Source organism: Numida meleagris, chromosome 5, assembly GCF_002078875.1.
Source record: "Numida meleagris isolate 19003 breed g44 Domestic line chromosome 5, NumMel1.0, whole genome shotgun sequence".
In the NCBI taxonomy this organism is placed as follows: Eukaryota; Metazoa; Chordata; class Aves; order Galliformes; family Numididae; genus Numida; species Numida meleagris.
In genome coordinates this window covers 62,752,269-62,765,393 of record NC_034413.1, presented here as the reverse complement: position 1 = coordinate 62,765,393, position 13,125 = coordinate 62,752,269, and the positions used below count along the sequence as shown (strand labels likewise).

The 13,125-nt window shown below is 50.1% G+C and overlaps 1 protein-coding gene across 1 annotated transcript; it reads left to right on the top strand.

The window, feature by feature from the left end:
* TMEM37 (transmembrane protein 37) lies at positions 6,417 to 9,594 on the top strand. The gene is made up of 2 exons (XM_021400671.1): positions 6,417 to 6,572; positions 7,108 to 9,594. The coding sequence occupies exons 1-2, from the start codon at positions 6,552 to 6,554 to the stop codon at positions 7,678 to 7,680; spliced, it is 594 nt and encodes a 197-aa protein (XP_021256346.1). The 5' UTR covers positions 6,417 to 6,551; the 3' UTR covers positions 7,681 to 9,594.

Here is a 13,125-nt window from a genome sequence, read left to right as displayed (position 1 = left end):
CATCAGTGGTCTTAATATCCAGGCTGCCCACTGGCAATCGACTGAACGACTCAGAAGCTGCAAAGTCTGAGCTGTTATAGAAGCAAGAGCTCTGCAGTAAGAGATGGAAGGCACAGAGGCAGAAGCAAAGGTACTGATGTCTGTAAGCAGTGTTGGGATGAGAAGCAGCCACGCAAATATTGATGGCATGGCCTTTAGCTTGAGAAATCATTACTGAATGAAGCGCTGAGTGCTGTTTGTGAGCTGACCTCCTGCGGGCGCTCTCTCTCCAGGAATGCTGCGGTGCTCATGGATGCTACCCCTTGAAAAAGGCTGAATTCAGCCAAGGTGCTGGTGGTTTGGCAGCAGGTGGATGTCTCGTAAATGTGTGCGCTGCGTGGCTGTTCTGAATAGGCTGCTGACTTACAGACTGCATAGTGCGTGCTGGCGGGGAGTGTGAGGCATAATGCCTTGGCAGTAGCAATGCCACAGCAAGAGTGGTTTCAGGACTTCCACAGGCAAATTTGTAGGTAGAAGTAACTGCTTTTATTAAACTGATACAGTGGTAAAAATAGACAACCATAAAGGAATATAGCCCGTCTTGATATTGAAACAGAAGCAGCAGCAAGTCTCGAACCAAAATATAACTTCAGAATCATTTCTCTGCCTGAAATAAGACACGCTTGGAGGAACAGATGTTTCTGGGCAGTGCTGCGAGACGGATTGTTCTGACACCCATTCAGGGAGCTGCTGCTGTTTCCTCTGTGTTGGATGAAAGAAAGGGCAGCAACACCCTGATCCTTGCTGTGCTTGCGGAGGGGAAAGACGTGCTCTGGAACAAGCCAAACGCGCCGCAGGTCAGAGGCCAGCTGGCATACATGCTCTCAGGTCTGCTTTGCTGAGTTTGCAGTGCGTGCAGAACGGAATCTGGACTTTGGATAAGGCAATAATAAATGCTAACTTGCATGTGTGATAAGAATGTTCTGGCTATTGCACTTCTACTGTTAGTTCTTGCACAGAGACATCAGTTGACTGGTACCCAGTGCAACTAGAGGAACTATAAGGGAGTGTTTGTTTTCCACATTGTTTTTTTTTTTTTTTCATGGGTTTTGCTTGCTCTTACCAAAGACTCACGAAGGTGCAATCCTCCTTCTGTAGATCTAACAAATCCCTATCGTTGTGCTGCTTTAGGCCCATAACAGATCGTTCCATCATGAGAAGCTGTTTTGTGTTTGATTAAAAGGCAGTCTGAGGGGGGACTGCAGAATGGGACCGTCTTTCTGTCAGAATTCTCCTGTCCTAATCTGGAGTGACTGCGTTTCCTAATACCACTGTTTTAACCTTTGAACTTATTTGACCCTGATGATACTGCTAAAAATAAATGACAATTGTGTTTGCTGTTTAAAATACAGGCACCTAGCTACAGAGTGCCCAGAGCTGGCGATATTGGGCAACGCCAGTTTGGAGTGAGTGAATGTCTGAGCTGTGTGGTGCGTGTTGGTGGGATTGATTATTAATGGAAGGCTTGGATAGGTTTCTGAACACCACAGCTAATTCCAGAAGTTACTCTGTCTTCCAAGTGGTCAGTGCTGCTCGGAACTAAGACAAGTTGTTATCACATAGACACAGCGTGTTTGAATGAGCCCAGTAATGAACTAGGAAGGGTAGGAGTTAATAGAATGGAAATACAGCAAAAGAAGACAGAATCTGATTTTTCCCTCTCGTTCACAAGCCTATGAAGCACCTTTAGACTCAGATAAGTGCTCTATAGATTAACCAGTGTTCAGCTGCTAACTTGAAGAGCAAATAATGTTGCTCCATCCTAGGCATGAGTCTATCTCCTTACAAAATGAGGCCATATTTCCACTGGAAGAGGCATATCTGTCAAAACTGGTTTATTCTAGAATAGTAACATAGAGCCTTCACGTGGACCGTGGTTGCAGTAGTATTTTAGCTTTCATTTCCTTTTCTCTCTGTGGCTTCAGGCTGTTTGTTTGTTCCCAGTACTTGTACATTTGGTCTGACCCTCTTACCATTTGGTACAGCTGAGTCATCTCTCACAACCATGTTGCCATCCAGTGCAGTTTTAGAGCAATCCTTTGCTCTATCAAGAGTACATGACAATAAGTACAGAGTACAGAGGTGTTTTCAAAATCTCAGTGTGTCCTGCCTCTAGTGTTTGCAAACCTTCCACTACTTGAGACTGTTCAGAATAATGGAGAAGCTGTTGAAGAGTACAATGTAGTCAAAAAGCATGGGCCTGAGGAGATGATGGATGTCTGAAGACTTGAGGACACCTTCCATTCCTGGAACCTCTTTTCAAAATACCTTGAGCTCAATAAGTTTATGAAAGCAGTGATACGAAAAACAGCCTGAACTTGGAATCAGTGGCTCAGCAGCTCCCTTCTGCACTAGTCCTTGTGTTTGCAAAGATTACTGTAGCTCCAAGTATTGCCACTGCAATGAGAAGTTCCTTATTGTCATGAAATAGAGCCCAAAGTCCTGACCAATTGGGATGTCATATAATCTCTGCCCACTGGATTCTAAGTCACACGCTTGTTCTGTTTGCAAGCCTGGATTGCCTCGGGCAGGTGATTCCACACCCTGACAAGCATCAAAATGACATTGCTTAGCTGCTGTAGCCAGAGACAGTTCGCTCATCTCCACCCAAGTGTGCAAGACATGGTGTTCCCCACATAGCAGTGCAGGGAGGAGAGGGCACGCTGCTCACCTGAATTGAGTTCTGAATCAGAAAGGTATACTCACTACTTCAGTGCACTCGGTATTTGTAACTTTGAGTACACAGCTGCAGTGAACTGAGTTTTGCAACGTCTCCTAAGCCAGCAAGTTACTGATAGAGGTCCCCACAAAGAGCTGAATGCAAAGGAGAACAAGCAGGCCCTTGATGTTGAGTCTCTGTAGTGCAATGCTGCTGTAGATCCAATAACTGATGAAAATGAGCAAAACTTTTTAGTTCCAGAATACAAAATGTACTCCTTTAAGTCTGCCCTTCTGTTTAAAGTATCTCCTGTTATTGTAAGATAGATTGATGCCCCGTCCCTGGAGGTGTTCAAGGCCAGGCTGGACGTGGCTCTGGTCAGCTTGGTCTAGTGGTTGGCAACCCTGCACTCAGCAGAGGGGTTGAAACTCGATGATCTTTGAGGTCCTTTTCAACCCAGGCCGTTCTCTGATTCTGTGATTTAGTCTGGGAGGGATGTGGGAGTTGCCGTGAGGGGTGGCATGTTAACAACATTTTTCTGCAAGTTACGAGAACCTCAACAGCTGCTGCATCATTTGGATGAACGACCCCAAAGCTCTGCAGCGGGATAGCGGCGATGCGTGATGGCCCCTGGCTGGGTGCGTGCAGGAAGGACGCTGGCAGCGGGGAGGCATGCAGCCAGGAGGCAAAGAGAAACCATCTGGCCTGGGAGCCGTCTCCTCTTTACACGCTTCGCTACGTCCCTGTGCGTGTGAGGGCTCTCCTGTCGGCTGCAGGGACTTGCAGCCATGTGAGGAAAACCGTGAGCTAAAGCATTTGTGACAAGGGGTTGGTCTGAGCTGCAGGGCCCTGCTACAACCAAAACCCCCTTCTGCTAGGTCCGTCGCCTGGGGCACGTTTTGCTGAGAATAACTGTGCTGAGTTCCCAGAAGCTGCCGGATTCGAGCACTTCTGCCAGCAACTAGCTGACTTGTTACCCCGTTCCAGAAGCTGCTTTTGGGTTGAACCCAGCCTGAGCTGAACACGGCTTCTTGAACTTGTATTTTCTACCTACTGGCAAGAAAAAAAAAACATAATGAGGCAAGACAGCTTCTTCCTCCTCATAAAAGTGCCTACGTTCACATTTTTGGGCAGACGTGAAGGAAACCATCTTGTCCTCCATGCAGCCCTTCAGCATCTCCCAAAGGATCAGCCCACGAGGTGCCGAGGATCTGTTTGTCTCCAAGGTCTGGCTGGGAAAGCCCCTTGAAAACAGGGATCTGTTAGAAACAAAGGTCAAAATTCCCAGCCAGGCCAGCTGCCACCTCAAGAGTTATAGAGACATCATTGGAAAGGATTTTTCTTTTTAACGGACAAATGAAATCTTAGAAGTAACTTTGAGCTGTCGTGGATGTTCTCTGTGCTTCTGCAGGGGAAAAGCTGGAGAAGGCTCTTTGGTGTGAAAGTTATTAAGCTGACGGAGCCAGATGAAGTGATTCCCATGCTCTACAACGAGCTCTGGTAATTTCCATTATTTATGAACACGTTTCCCCGAAAATTTTCTCTCCAGGGAGAGGATGTGAAATACCCACTCAAACAATGGAGAAATGGGACTTTATAAACAGAATAATGAGACTGGCACAGACCCAAGCCCAAGTGAATTAACACAGCCGAAACAAAAATACATTTGAAGCGTTTTAAAGGTCGTTTGCCATATTGTTGTGATGCAGTGAACATCTCTGCAGGCGAAAATATCAGTTTCTTGTTGCTCCTCTTTAAATAGAGAGAGCTCTTTTTATTGTAAAAACACTTTTCGTACAGAGCTTTCCAAAGCAATCGTCTCGAGACATTTTCCCACAATCTGTCTTTTCTTTGAGCAGCCCTGATGTTTTATCTGGAAAAGGCAGAACGTAGAATTGGTTTTCTTTGTTCCAAGGGGAAATTTGTTCTTCCGGCAGGTTCCGGCAGGTTTATAAATCCCCCATCTTTACCAGCAGGAACCTCCGGCCCAGCAACAGCGGCGACAAGGAGAGACGCTGCCGGTAACTAATTAACACACCGCTATTATCTGCGTCCTCCTTTTGGCGACTTCTGCAAAGAGCGAATCCGAAAGGACGAATGATATCCCGGCATTAATTACACAGCGAGTTTCTTTCTGGTTTGCAGTTTGTATTTGGGGAAACCGAATTCAAGGCAGCACTTGAAAGCGGCTTAGCGTTTGCACAGAAGTACCACCCCCAGCCCGTCCTTTTCCCTAAGGAACCAGCGGGGCACGTAACTTTGCGTCTGCTCCAGGACCCGAGCACGAAGCGGAGTGTTTTGGTTTCCGAAACTGTAAGTTCCTCCTCCTGCAAAGATGATGCACGTGTTTGCTCACGTGCGCCTTCCCGCTGGAGCTCCCAGACGTGCCCTTGCTCAGCAGGACGCACCCCGTGTCGCAAAATAGATGCCTGACGTCATGAGAAAAACACAAGTGTTAAAGTTAGAGCTGTGCTTAATTATTTTGTTAATTAGGGGTCCAACTGCCAAGTGCTTTGCAGGACTAAGCCTGTGGTGCAGAAGCATCAGTCCTGCGAGGTTTTTGCCATTGAGTGTTGGTGCGTTCTCTCTGGCCCCAGCCTGCGTTTGAGCACATCCTCACTTGCAAGCAGAGTTTGTCCATTTCGTGCAGCAAATCACAGAATCGTGCAACATCCCAAGTCAAAGGGGACCCATAAGGATCTTCAAGTCCAACTCCTGGCTCCAGAATGGGCCGCCCAAAAATCAGGCCCTGTGAGACAGCACAACCTGCATGAGATTCCGATCCACAGCAAGCGCTGTTAAATCCAGAACTCTAAACCTGGAAATACAACAGCAGCTGCAGCAGTGAGACTCAGTACAGCTGCGAAATGCTGCTTAACCTGTGTAACAAATTGCATGCTCATGGAGAACCTGAAGCAAAAGGGACATAGCAAGCATCAGCTTCGCTTGGAAACAAGTTCAGGAAGCAAAAACTGGTGCAGAGCACAAGGCCGCAGAGGAAGATCGAACAGCAGACCCCGCACAAATTCACCGTGTGTTGCAGAAGAGGAAAATCCCAAAGCGGTGTTTGATGGAAATACAATCCAATCGTGCATACGGCTTGGAAGAGAAATGAGGAAATGAAAGCTTTTGTAGGACAAGAGGAAGAAAAAGGTCAGAATTATCATTAAAATGTGAACTGCAAAACGCAACGAAAACATGTTTTTCAGAATGCTATTCTCTAGAAGAAAAATACTAGCAATAGTGCTCCAGGAAACAGCCCAAGCCAAATCCTAGCAGCAAGAGATACCAGTTGCCTGCGTCCAGCTGAGACAACCAGCACAGGACAGCTGGCTTGCTCCGGCAAGGACCTGGAGCAGGGGTGCGGGCACAGTCACTCCTGCGCCCAGCGGTGGTGGAGCAGGCACAGCGAGCCCAGCTGGTGGAAGGAAGGGATCGGTAATTCGTTACAAGATGGCAAACAGTAATCGAGTATCGGGTAAGAAAAAGACCCAGGGCATAAAACTTTACGAGCAGAGCCTTTTTGCTGACAGCACAGGTAGAGATAGGTAACGAGAAGTGCGCCGGGATCCGATAAGAGCGAGCACAGCCCCAAAGTGAGAGGCTGCGCGCCGCGCTGGGGCGGCTCTGCGAGAGGGGACGCGGGGCTCAGCCCGGAGCCGCGGTCCCGGAGCGCTGAGCTGAGCTGAGCTCCGCCCGCCGTTGCCGCGCTGACTCAGCCGCGGGAGGGCCCGGAGGGTGCCCCGGCCCCGCGGGCGTGGCGGAGCGGGCGGGCTGCCCACCGCCCCCGGGGCCATAAAGAGCCGCGGCCGCAGCCCGCCCCGGTGTCTTGGCGGCGAGCGGTGCCGGCAGCATGACGGCCATCGGGGCGCAGGTAGGGCCGGGCGGGGGGAAGGCGGGCACGGCCGGCAGGGTGCAGCACCGACGGGGGGGGCTCTTGCTCCGGGAGGACCCCTCGGTGCTCCCCGGTCCCCGTGCCGTTTCCCGTTGGTGGGGCTGCCTGGGGTTTTTAGCGGCTCCGTGGACGCCCTCGGAGGGGTTCGGTGGGCAGCGTGCTGCAGCAGAGCCCCCAGCCCCGGGGGTGCGGAGCCAGGCTCAGAGCTGCCACCTCCCTGCTCCCAGCCATCACCCCCTGTACTCCTGGGGTGCTCGGCTCACCCAGTCCTGCTGGGAGGCAGCTCGGTGTGGGACACGGCACGCAACGCCGGGCCTTGGCGTGCAGCACCCCTGCTGATGCCTTCTGCCCTAGGCACAGCCCGTCACTGCATTGTGGCATGACGTAGCCAACCAACGGCACTTCACCCACTGGCATCATTGCTACGAGTCCCCCAGCTTTGTTCCTCTGGCCTCATTTCAGCTCAACACAGCTCTTTAACTCCCATTTTCCTCCTTCCCTGCCTCCCTCTCAGGCACAGAGGCTGCTGGCGCACAGGAGGCCGCAGAAAGCCTTCTTCGAGACCCTCATCCGGAGCCTGATCATCTTGTGCGTGGCCATCGCCTTGGTCCTCTCATCCATCTCTGTCTGCGACGGCCGCTGGCTCTTGGCAAGGGGAGAGCTGTTTGGGCTGTGGCACTTCTGTGCCATCAGCAATGGCAGTGCCCCGCGGTGTGTCACCGACCTGCGCCTGGCCCGCGTGGAGGGGCTCAACGTGGGCATGATCCTCATCCGCAGCATGGTGTCCTCCGCCGTGGCCGTGGCTATCTTCGGCCTGGAGCTCCTGATGGTCTCCCAGGTCTGCGAAGACGCCAGCTCGAGAAGGAAGTGGTCCATGGGCTCGGTGCTCATCCTCGGTTCATTTCTGCTTTCTGCCACCGGGGTTCTGAGCTTCCTGATCCTCATGAAGGATCACCTCACCTTCACAGGCTTTACGCTGACGTACTGGTGCGAGTTCACTGCCACCTTCCTCTTCTTCCTCAACGGGATCAGCGGGCTCCACATCAACAGCATTACGCAGCCCCGGCATGGGGCAGGGAAGATCTAGGTGCAAAGGGTGTGCTCTGCCTTTGCGTAATCAGCTTTGCCAATTAGACTGGAAGAAAAGGGAGTCTAATGAAGTTTGAAAAGGACACGGTGCCTTACGTTGCCTGAGCAGCATGGCAGGCACAGACTAGGGCTGGCTGCCGGTGGCATGTGGCTCTCTGGAAGGGTGAACGGAGGAGGAGACCTCCACTGAGCGTGCCAAGGAGCAGCAGGCTGCAGCCTGCACCAGTGGGTCAGCCCTGGGCCTTTCCTACAGCCTGTATTGCTGTGGTTCGGTACCACTGGGCTTTTCCCCATGCTCTGGAGCCCGCATGTGATCCAACTCGACTGTACCTCCTGGCTTTGTTGTATCTCAGGGATGGGTTACCTGTGCCTGGCTGTGCTTACTGGCACGGCTTACTGAAAATCTTCACTGGGTCCTGCTCCTTCTTTTCCCTTTTGAAAGAGAAGGCATGCAGACCTCAATCTGATCCCATTTTGTGTCCTGCTGCTGCGTTCCCTGCCTCTGTCCCGTCCTCTGTAGACCCCTCTGTAGACTCACAGCCCCTTGTGTAGTTTGCTGTGATGGGACTTTGCTCATCCTGCGTTCTTTTCCATCCCCCTGGGGCAAGAGGAACATGTGTTGGGTGGGCACTGTGGCTGGGCAGGCCGCACCCTGTCACACACCACTTTGTTGAGATGTTTTGGTCATCAGTCAATGTGCAGTGAGCTCGTCCTCTAGATGAGTCTCCTGTCATGTTTCTTCTGGGCAGAGAGAACTGTAGGTCCTCCTGGTCAGAACAGGGCCTCTTCTCCCTTTGATTAAGAGCTGAAGGGGGGAGCTCTGACCTGCCGCAGCTGGTGGAAGTCCATTGAGGCTGGCCTCTTTCTGCCAGTGCCCCAGTTAATCTCTGAAACTTCTGCACCTTTGAAGTTCCCCACGGTGTCTGATGAAGACCTCAGCAAAAGACCTTGTCGGTTGTTTGCCTCAAATGCGTCCAGCCCTTCCCATGTACACTGCTGTTGACTCTGAGATAAATGTGCTCAGAGTATTTGAGGGTCTCTGGTTGAATGCCTGTTTTGTATCTGCTGCTAGGACAACTTGTATTTTGTTCTAAGACAAGTGTTTCTACGTGATTCATCTCTGTAGTTTGATAGCTATTGAGCAACATTCTCACTTCCCGTACAATTGAACCCGATTTTTCACCTGAGATGAAAGCACTGCGGCAGGAAGGCCATGGTTAGACGCAAGTGAGCAGCAACCAGTGAGTTGGAACTGTTTGTGAGCAGTCCTAAGCCTTGGGGCTCTGTCAGGGCTCCTACCCCAAAGTCCGCAAGGTCCAGTCCCAGATGGCTGTGCCCTGTTGTTATGGGATGGCTGAGTGCCTGAAGTCACTGTGCCCTAGTTCTGGAGGGCCTGTGCTGGGCAGGACAGCCTACCCCCCCTTGCCTGGAAACCTGGGTGTATCCTCACTGACTGCCTCCCTGGTGGCATTCACTATTAGAACTGAACTGCCCGTGGGATGCTGCCCGCAGCTCCAGTTGTGGGGAAGGGTGCAGTGTGTCCTGTCCTGCCCCAGGGGGGAGGCAGATGACAATTTGCCTTTGAGTTCTTGCAAGACTTTTTGCAATTGAGAGTGATTTCAAGATGCCCTCTGCTCGCTACAGAAGAGGCCTTTTGTTGGGGGTAGGAATCCTCCAGGGAAAATACCAAAACTTTTTTTTCCTGACTGGTTTTGTATAGTACTGCTTGACTTACCAATGCAGGGTGAAAATGCATTTCGGTGGCGAAACGCTACAGAACAGGGCTGATTGTCTCAGAGATATCCTTACACACAGCGACTTGCAGAGCAGCTGGTGACTGTTCATTTTCTGAAGCCTGTGGAAGCGCCGAGCAATATTTCTGAACTTTGTTTAATAAATGTCTTTGAAATAACAGAATTGTCATTCCCTCTTTATAGTTAGAATGCAGGGCTGGGGTGGGAGGGGGAGCAGGGCTAGTGTAGCCCCTGGGCACAGTTCTGCGTGTTTACCCAGCTAGATAGGAAACCATGTCAGCCTGATGCTTTGCTGGGCTCGCCTAGAGGGAGATGTGGCTGCACAGCCATTGAACACCGAGCTTCCATTCCCCTCTGTCCCCACACACCAACCCACGCAGCCCGCTTGCTTGTATTATGAAACAAGGGGAGGTCAGCTGTGTTTTGTGAGAAACAGAGATAACCTCGCAGGCCCGAATGATTTCCTGCTGCATGGGGTATGTTTACCAGCTAAAGAGCTCTTTCCTGTGTCCTCCGTTTCCCTTTTCCCACACCGCACCCTGTGTCTGGAGCATCCTCCTTCTTTCTCCAGCTGTGCTCATTTGGCCTGGAGAAGTGGTGACCGAGCACAAATGTATTTACGTAGGTTTTATTTAAAGCTTGAGGTGCTAATACGTTTAGCTAAAAGCAAGGAACATACATTTCCAGCATCACCACTGCATTACTTTATGTAATCTCAAGCAAGTTAATTATCAGCTGGTGCTCTCCTGATGGGAGAGGCCGTTGGTCTGTCTCATAAGGTTTAGTATCTCTTAAAAGCAGGGCAATGAACACTGCCTCCTGTTAATGAGCTGTTCTGACTTGCTCTGTTTCCAGCTTTAACTGGAAACTTGTGCACAAACCATTGCTAGTGGATAAGAATGAAAAAATAATGGTCTAGGGGATACCAGCTAGGAACGTATCCTGGACTGTCAGTGCCACTTTGATTTTAAGCCCACATCAGCTTCGTGGGCTGTGCTTTGAGGGATGTGTAGTTTGGGGGCTGAGCATTGCTTGGCTTTGTGACTCTGGAGAGCATGTTACAGGAAGACTGCTGCCCTTGCCTGGCACCTCCTTCCCCATGCTGAGCAGGTAGAGGCCCTTCTAACCCATCTCCTTCCTGTGGTTTCACTTGTTTTCCAGCCACGGCTCCAACCCCAGTGAACTGGCACAACCCCTCTTCTGACACAGTTCACTGCAACTCCCTCAGTGCTCAGTGAAATGTTGCGCAATTCCCTGCATAGCAGCACCGCTTTTTTGCTTCTGACAGTTTTGTTGGGAACTTCCTTGTTGCTTTGTTGGGAGAAAAAAAAAATAATTAATCACTTCCTCTTAAATTCAGCCTCTAGTTTCATTGTGCTGGTGTTAGGGCTGAAGGAGCTGCTGTCTCCGGAGCTGCAGAGCCTCTTGGGTTACTTGGAGTGAATAGCCAGAGGTTGTCACAGGTTTTGCACTGGCATCCCAGGAGGATGTTACACTGCTTGTCTGGAAGAGGGCACACCAGCCCTGTTTGCTGATAACAAATGCCTTCTGTGCACTGAATACTGAGGAGTAAGTATTCAGAAGGGGAAAAACAGTGAATGCTGAACATGGAGTTCATGCTCAGCCTTTGTGTTGGTAATTCGGGAGCACAGAAGCTGGAGTCTTTGTGCTTTGCACCCAATTATCCCTTGGTTTTTGCATTGCTCACTGAGATTTACTTCCCTGCTACTCTTCATCTATGTGTAGGCATGTCAGAGTTCCTTCCCACAGATAATACCTTTTCTTTCCTGTTCAAAGAATCATGGGATCACTAAGGCTGGGAAAGACCTCTAAGATCATCCAGTCTGACTGCTGACCCATTGCAGTGGAAATGCTAAGTCACGGCTTGAACCAGTGATGAGCACCTGGTGGGAAGGGAGGGCCAACCCAGGGGAGCTCAGTGCATGCAATGCAGCAGAGTGACCAGAAGGGGTGGAGCCAGGATCCATCCCTTCCCAGACCTCATTTAAGGGTTGACAGTGGAGGTGAGGGTATCTTGCTGGAGATCCCTGCCTACCTGAGATCTTCCAAAGGTAAGCACATTTTTTTCTTTGTTTCTGCATTCACAGCTTCTGTGTTTGGACTTGTCTTCATTGGCTGTAGCCTAAGACTTTGCCACTCCACTATTATTGCTGTGCTTTCCATCACATTATAGTGTTACACCCATTCCCACCATGCCCACTGACCATGTCACTCAGTGTCACATCTCTACGGCTCTTGAACACCTCCTGGGATGGTGACTCCATCACCTCCCTGGGCAGCCTGTGCTAGTGCTTTACCACTCTTTCTGAGAACAAAGTGTTCCTAATATCCAACTTTGAGATCCCCTGGTGCAACCTAAGACCATTACCTCTCATCTACTATTAATGCAATTCATCACAGAGATCCCCAGTAGGGAAGAGTGCTTTCACATTGTCCATGCAGAAGGTTGGTGAGGCAGCACCACCTGCTATGGGGTGCTAGGTGTGGGGCAGCCTGCTGCTGGCTCCTGCCCTCATGGACTTGCTCTTCCCAAAGTTCTGAGGACTGCCAACACCAGCTGATATCAGTGAGGTTTTATGGAGATACAGCTCTGCAGACAAATCAGGCCAGTTCAGCCCAGGCTCCACCCAACCTTGTGCCATCACTGCTGGGCTAAGCTCTGTGGGATAGCGAGTAATTGCATCAGAGCTGCTTAATTACACTTGATTAGATCTCTGGATATATATTTCTTCATTCATTCCAGAAGAAGGCACTTCTGTTTAAAACAAGTGGCTGCTTTGGCTTGAGTTACAAATGTTCAGTTCTCAGACAGGGGACATAGAAATTGTTTCACTCTCCTTGGTCATATTGCAGCTTTTGTGGGCCAGTAAGAAAATTAGGCTAATGCTTGTCTCTTTTTGGACGTACCTGTCTTCCAAAATGACCTGGGACTGAGTGAAAGCCCCAGACCTTGAAGGGGTCTGCTTGGCTTCAGGAAGTCAGTGAGAAGCAGGAGCTTTTACCCATACGTGGGCTCTCACTTCTCACCCACAGGACTGATCCAGTTCCTGCTGTTCCTTCCACTCATTTTGGCTGAGTTTTAAAGGACAAAGTTGACACAAACCCTTAGCATTTCCAAGAATATAAGCTTAAAATTAATTCCTGGAAGCCAGTTCACCACTTTATTTTTTGGGGTTTTTTTTCCTCTCTCTGCTTTTGAGGAAGTTCAGCTCTCCCATTGCTGCAGGGGACCTATTTTGGCAGAGCAGCTGGGGAATGCCGCTCGGTCAGCACTTGGCAGAGCTGTGTCTGTTTTGACAATGTCATATGGGTGACCAGGAGCAGGGAGAAAATGATAGATGGCATTTCATTCAGTCATCTTTGCCCTCAAGGAACGCCTGGTAAGGATTGCCTCAATGGGGTAAAGATAGAAAATCAAATAGCAGACCTGACTGCATTGTCAGCTGAATTCTTCTATCTTTTCGTGACTAAAACCGGGGCAATTTTCATGGCCGCTCTTGGAATTTGCTAGAATAGCCTTCGCTACCTTTTTAAAAGAACTGTACAAAAATCCAAACTGGACCACTGTTATTTCCAAGATCTCTGTTGTTAGAAGAGACAAAGGAAGAAAGCTTTGCCATCATTAGAGCGTACCCAAGCAATGCATATGATGTCACAGCTGAAGCAGG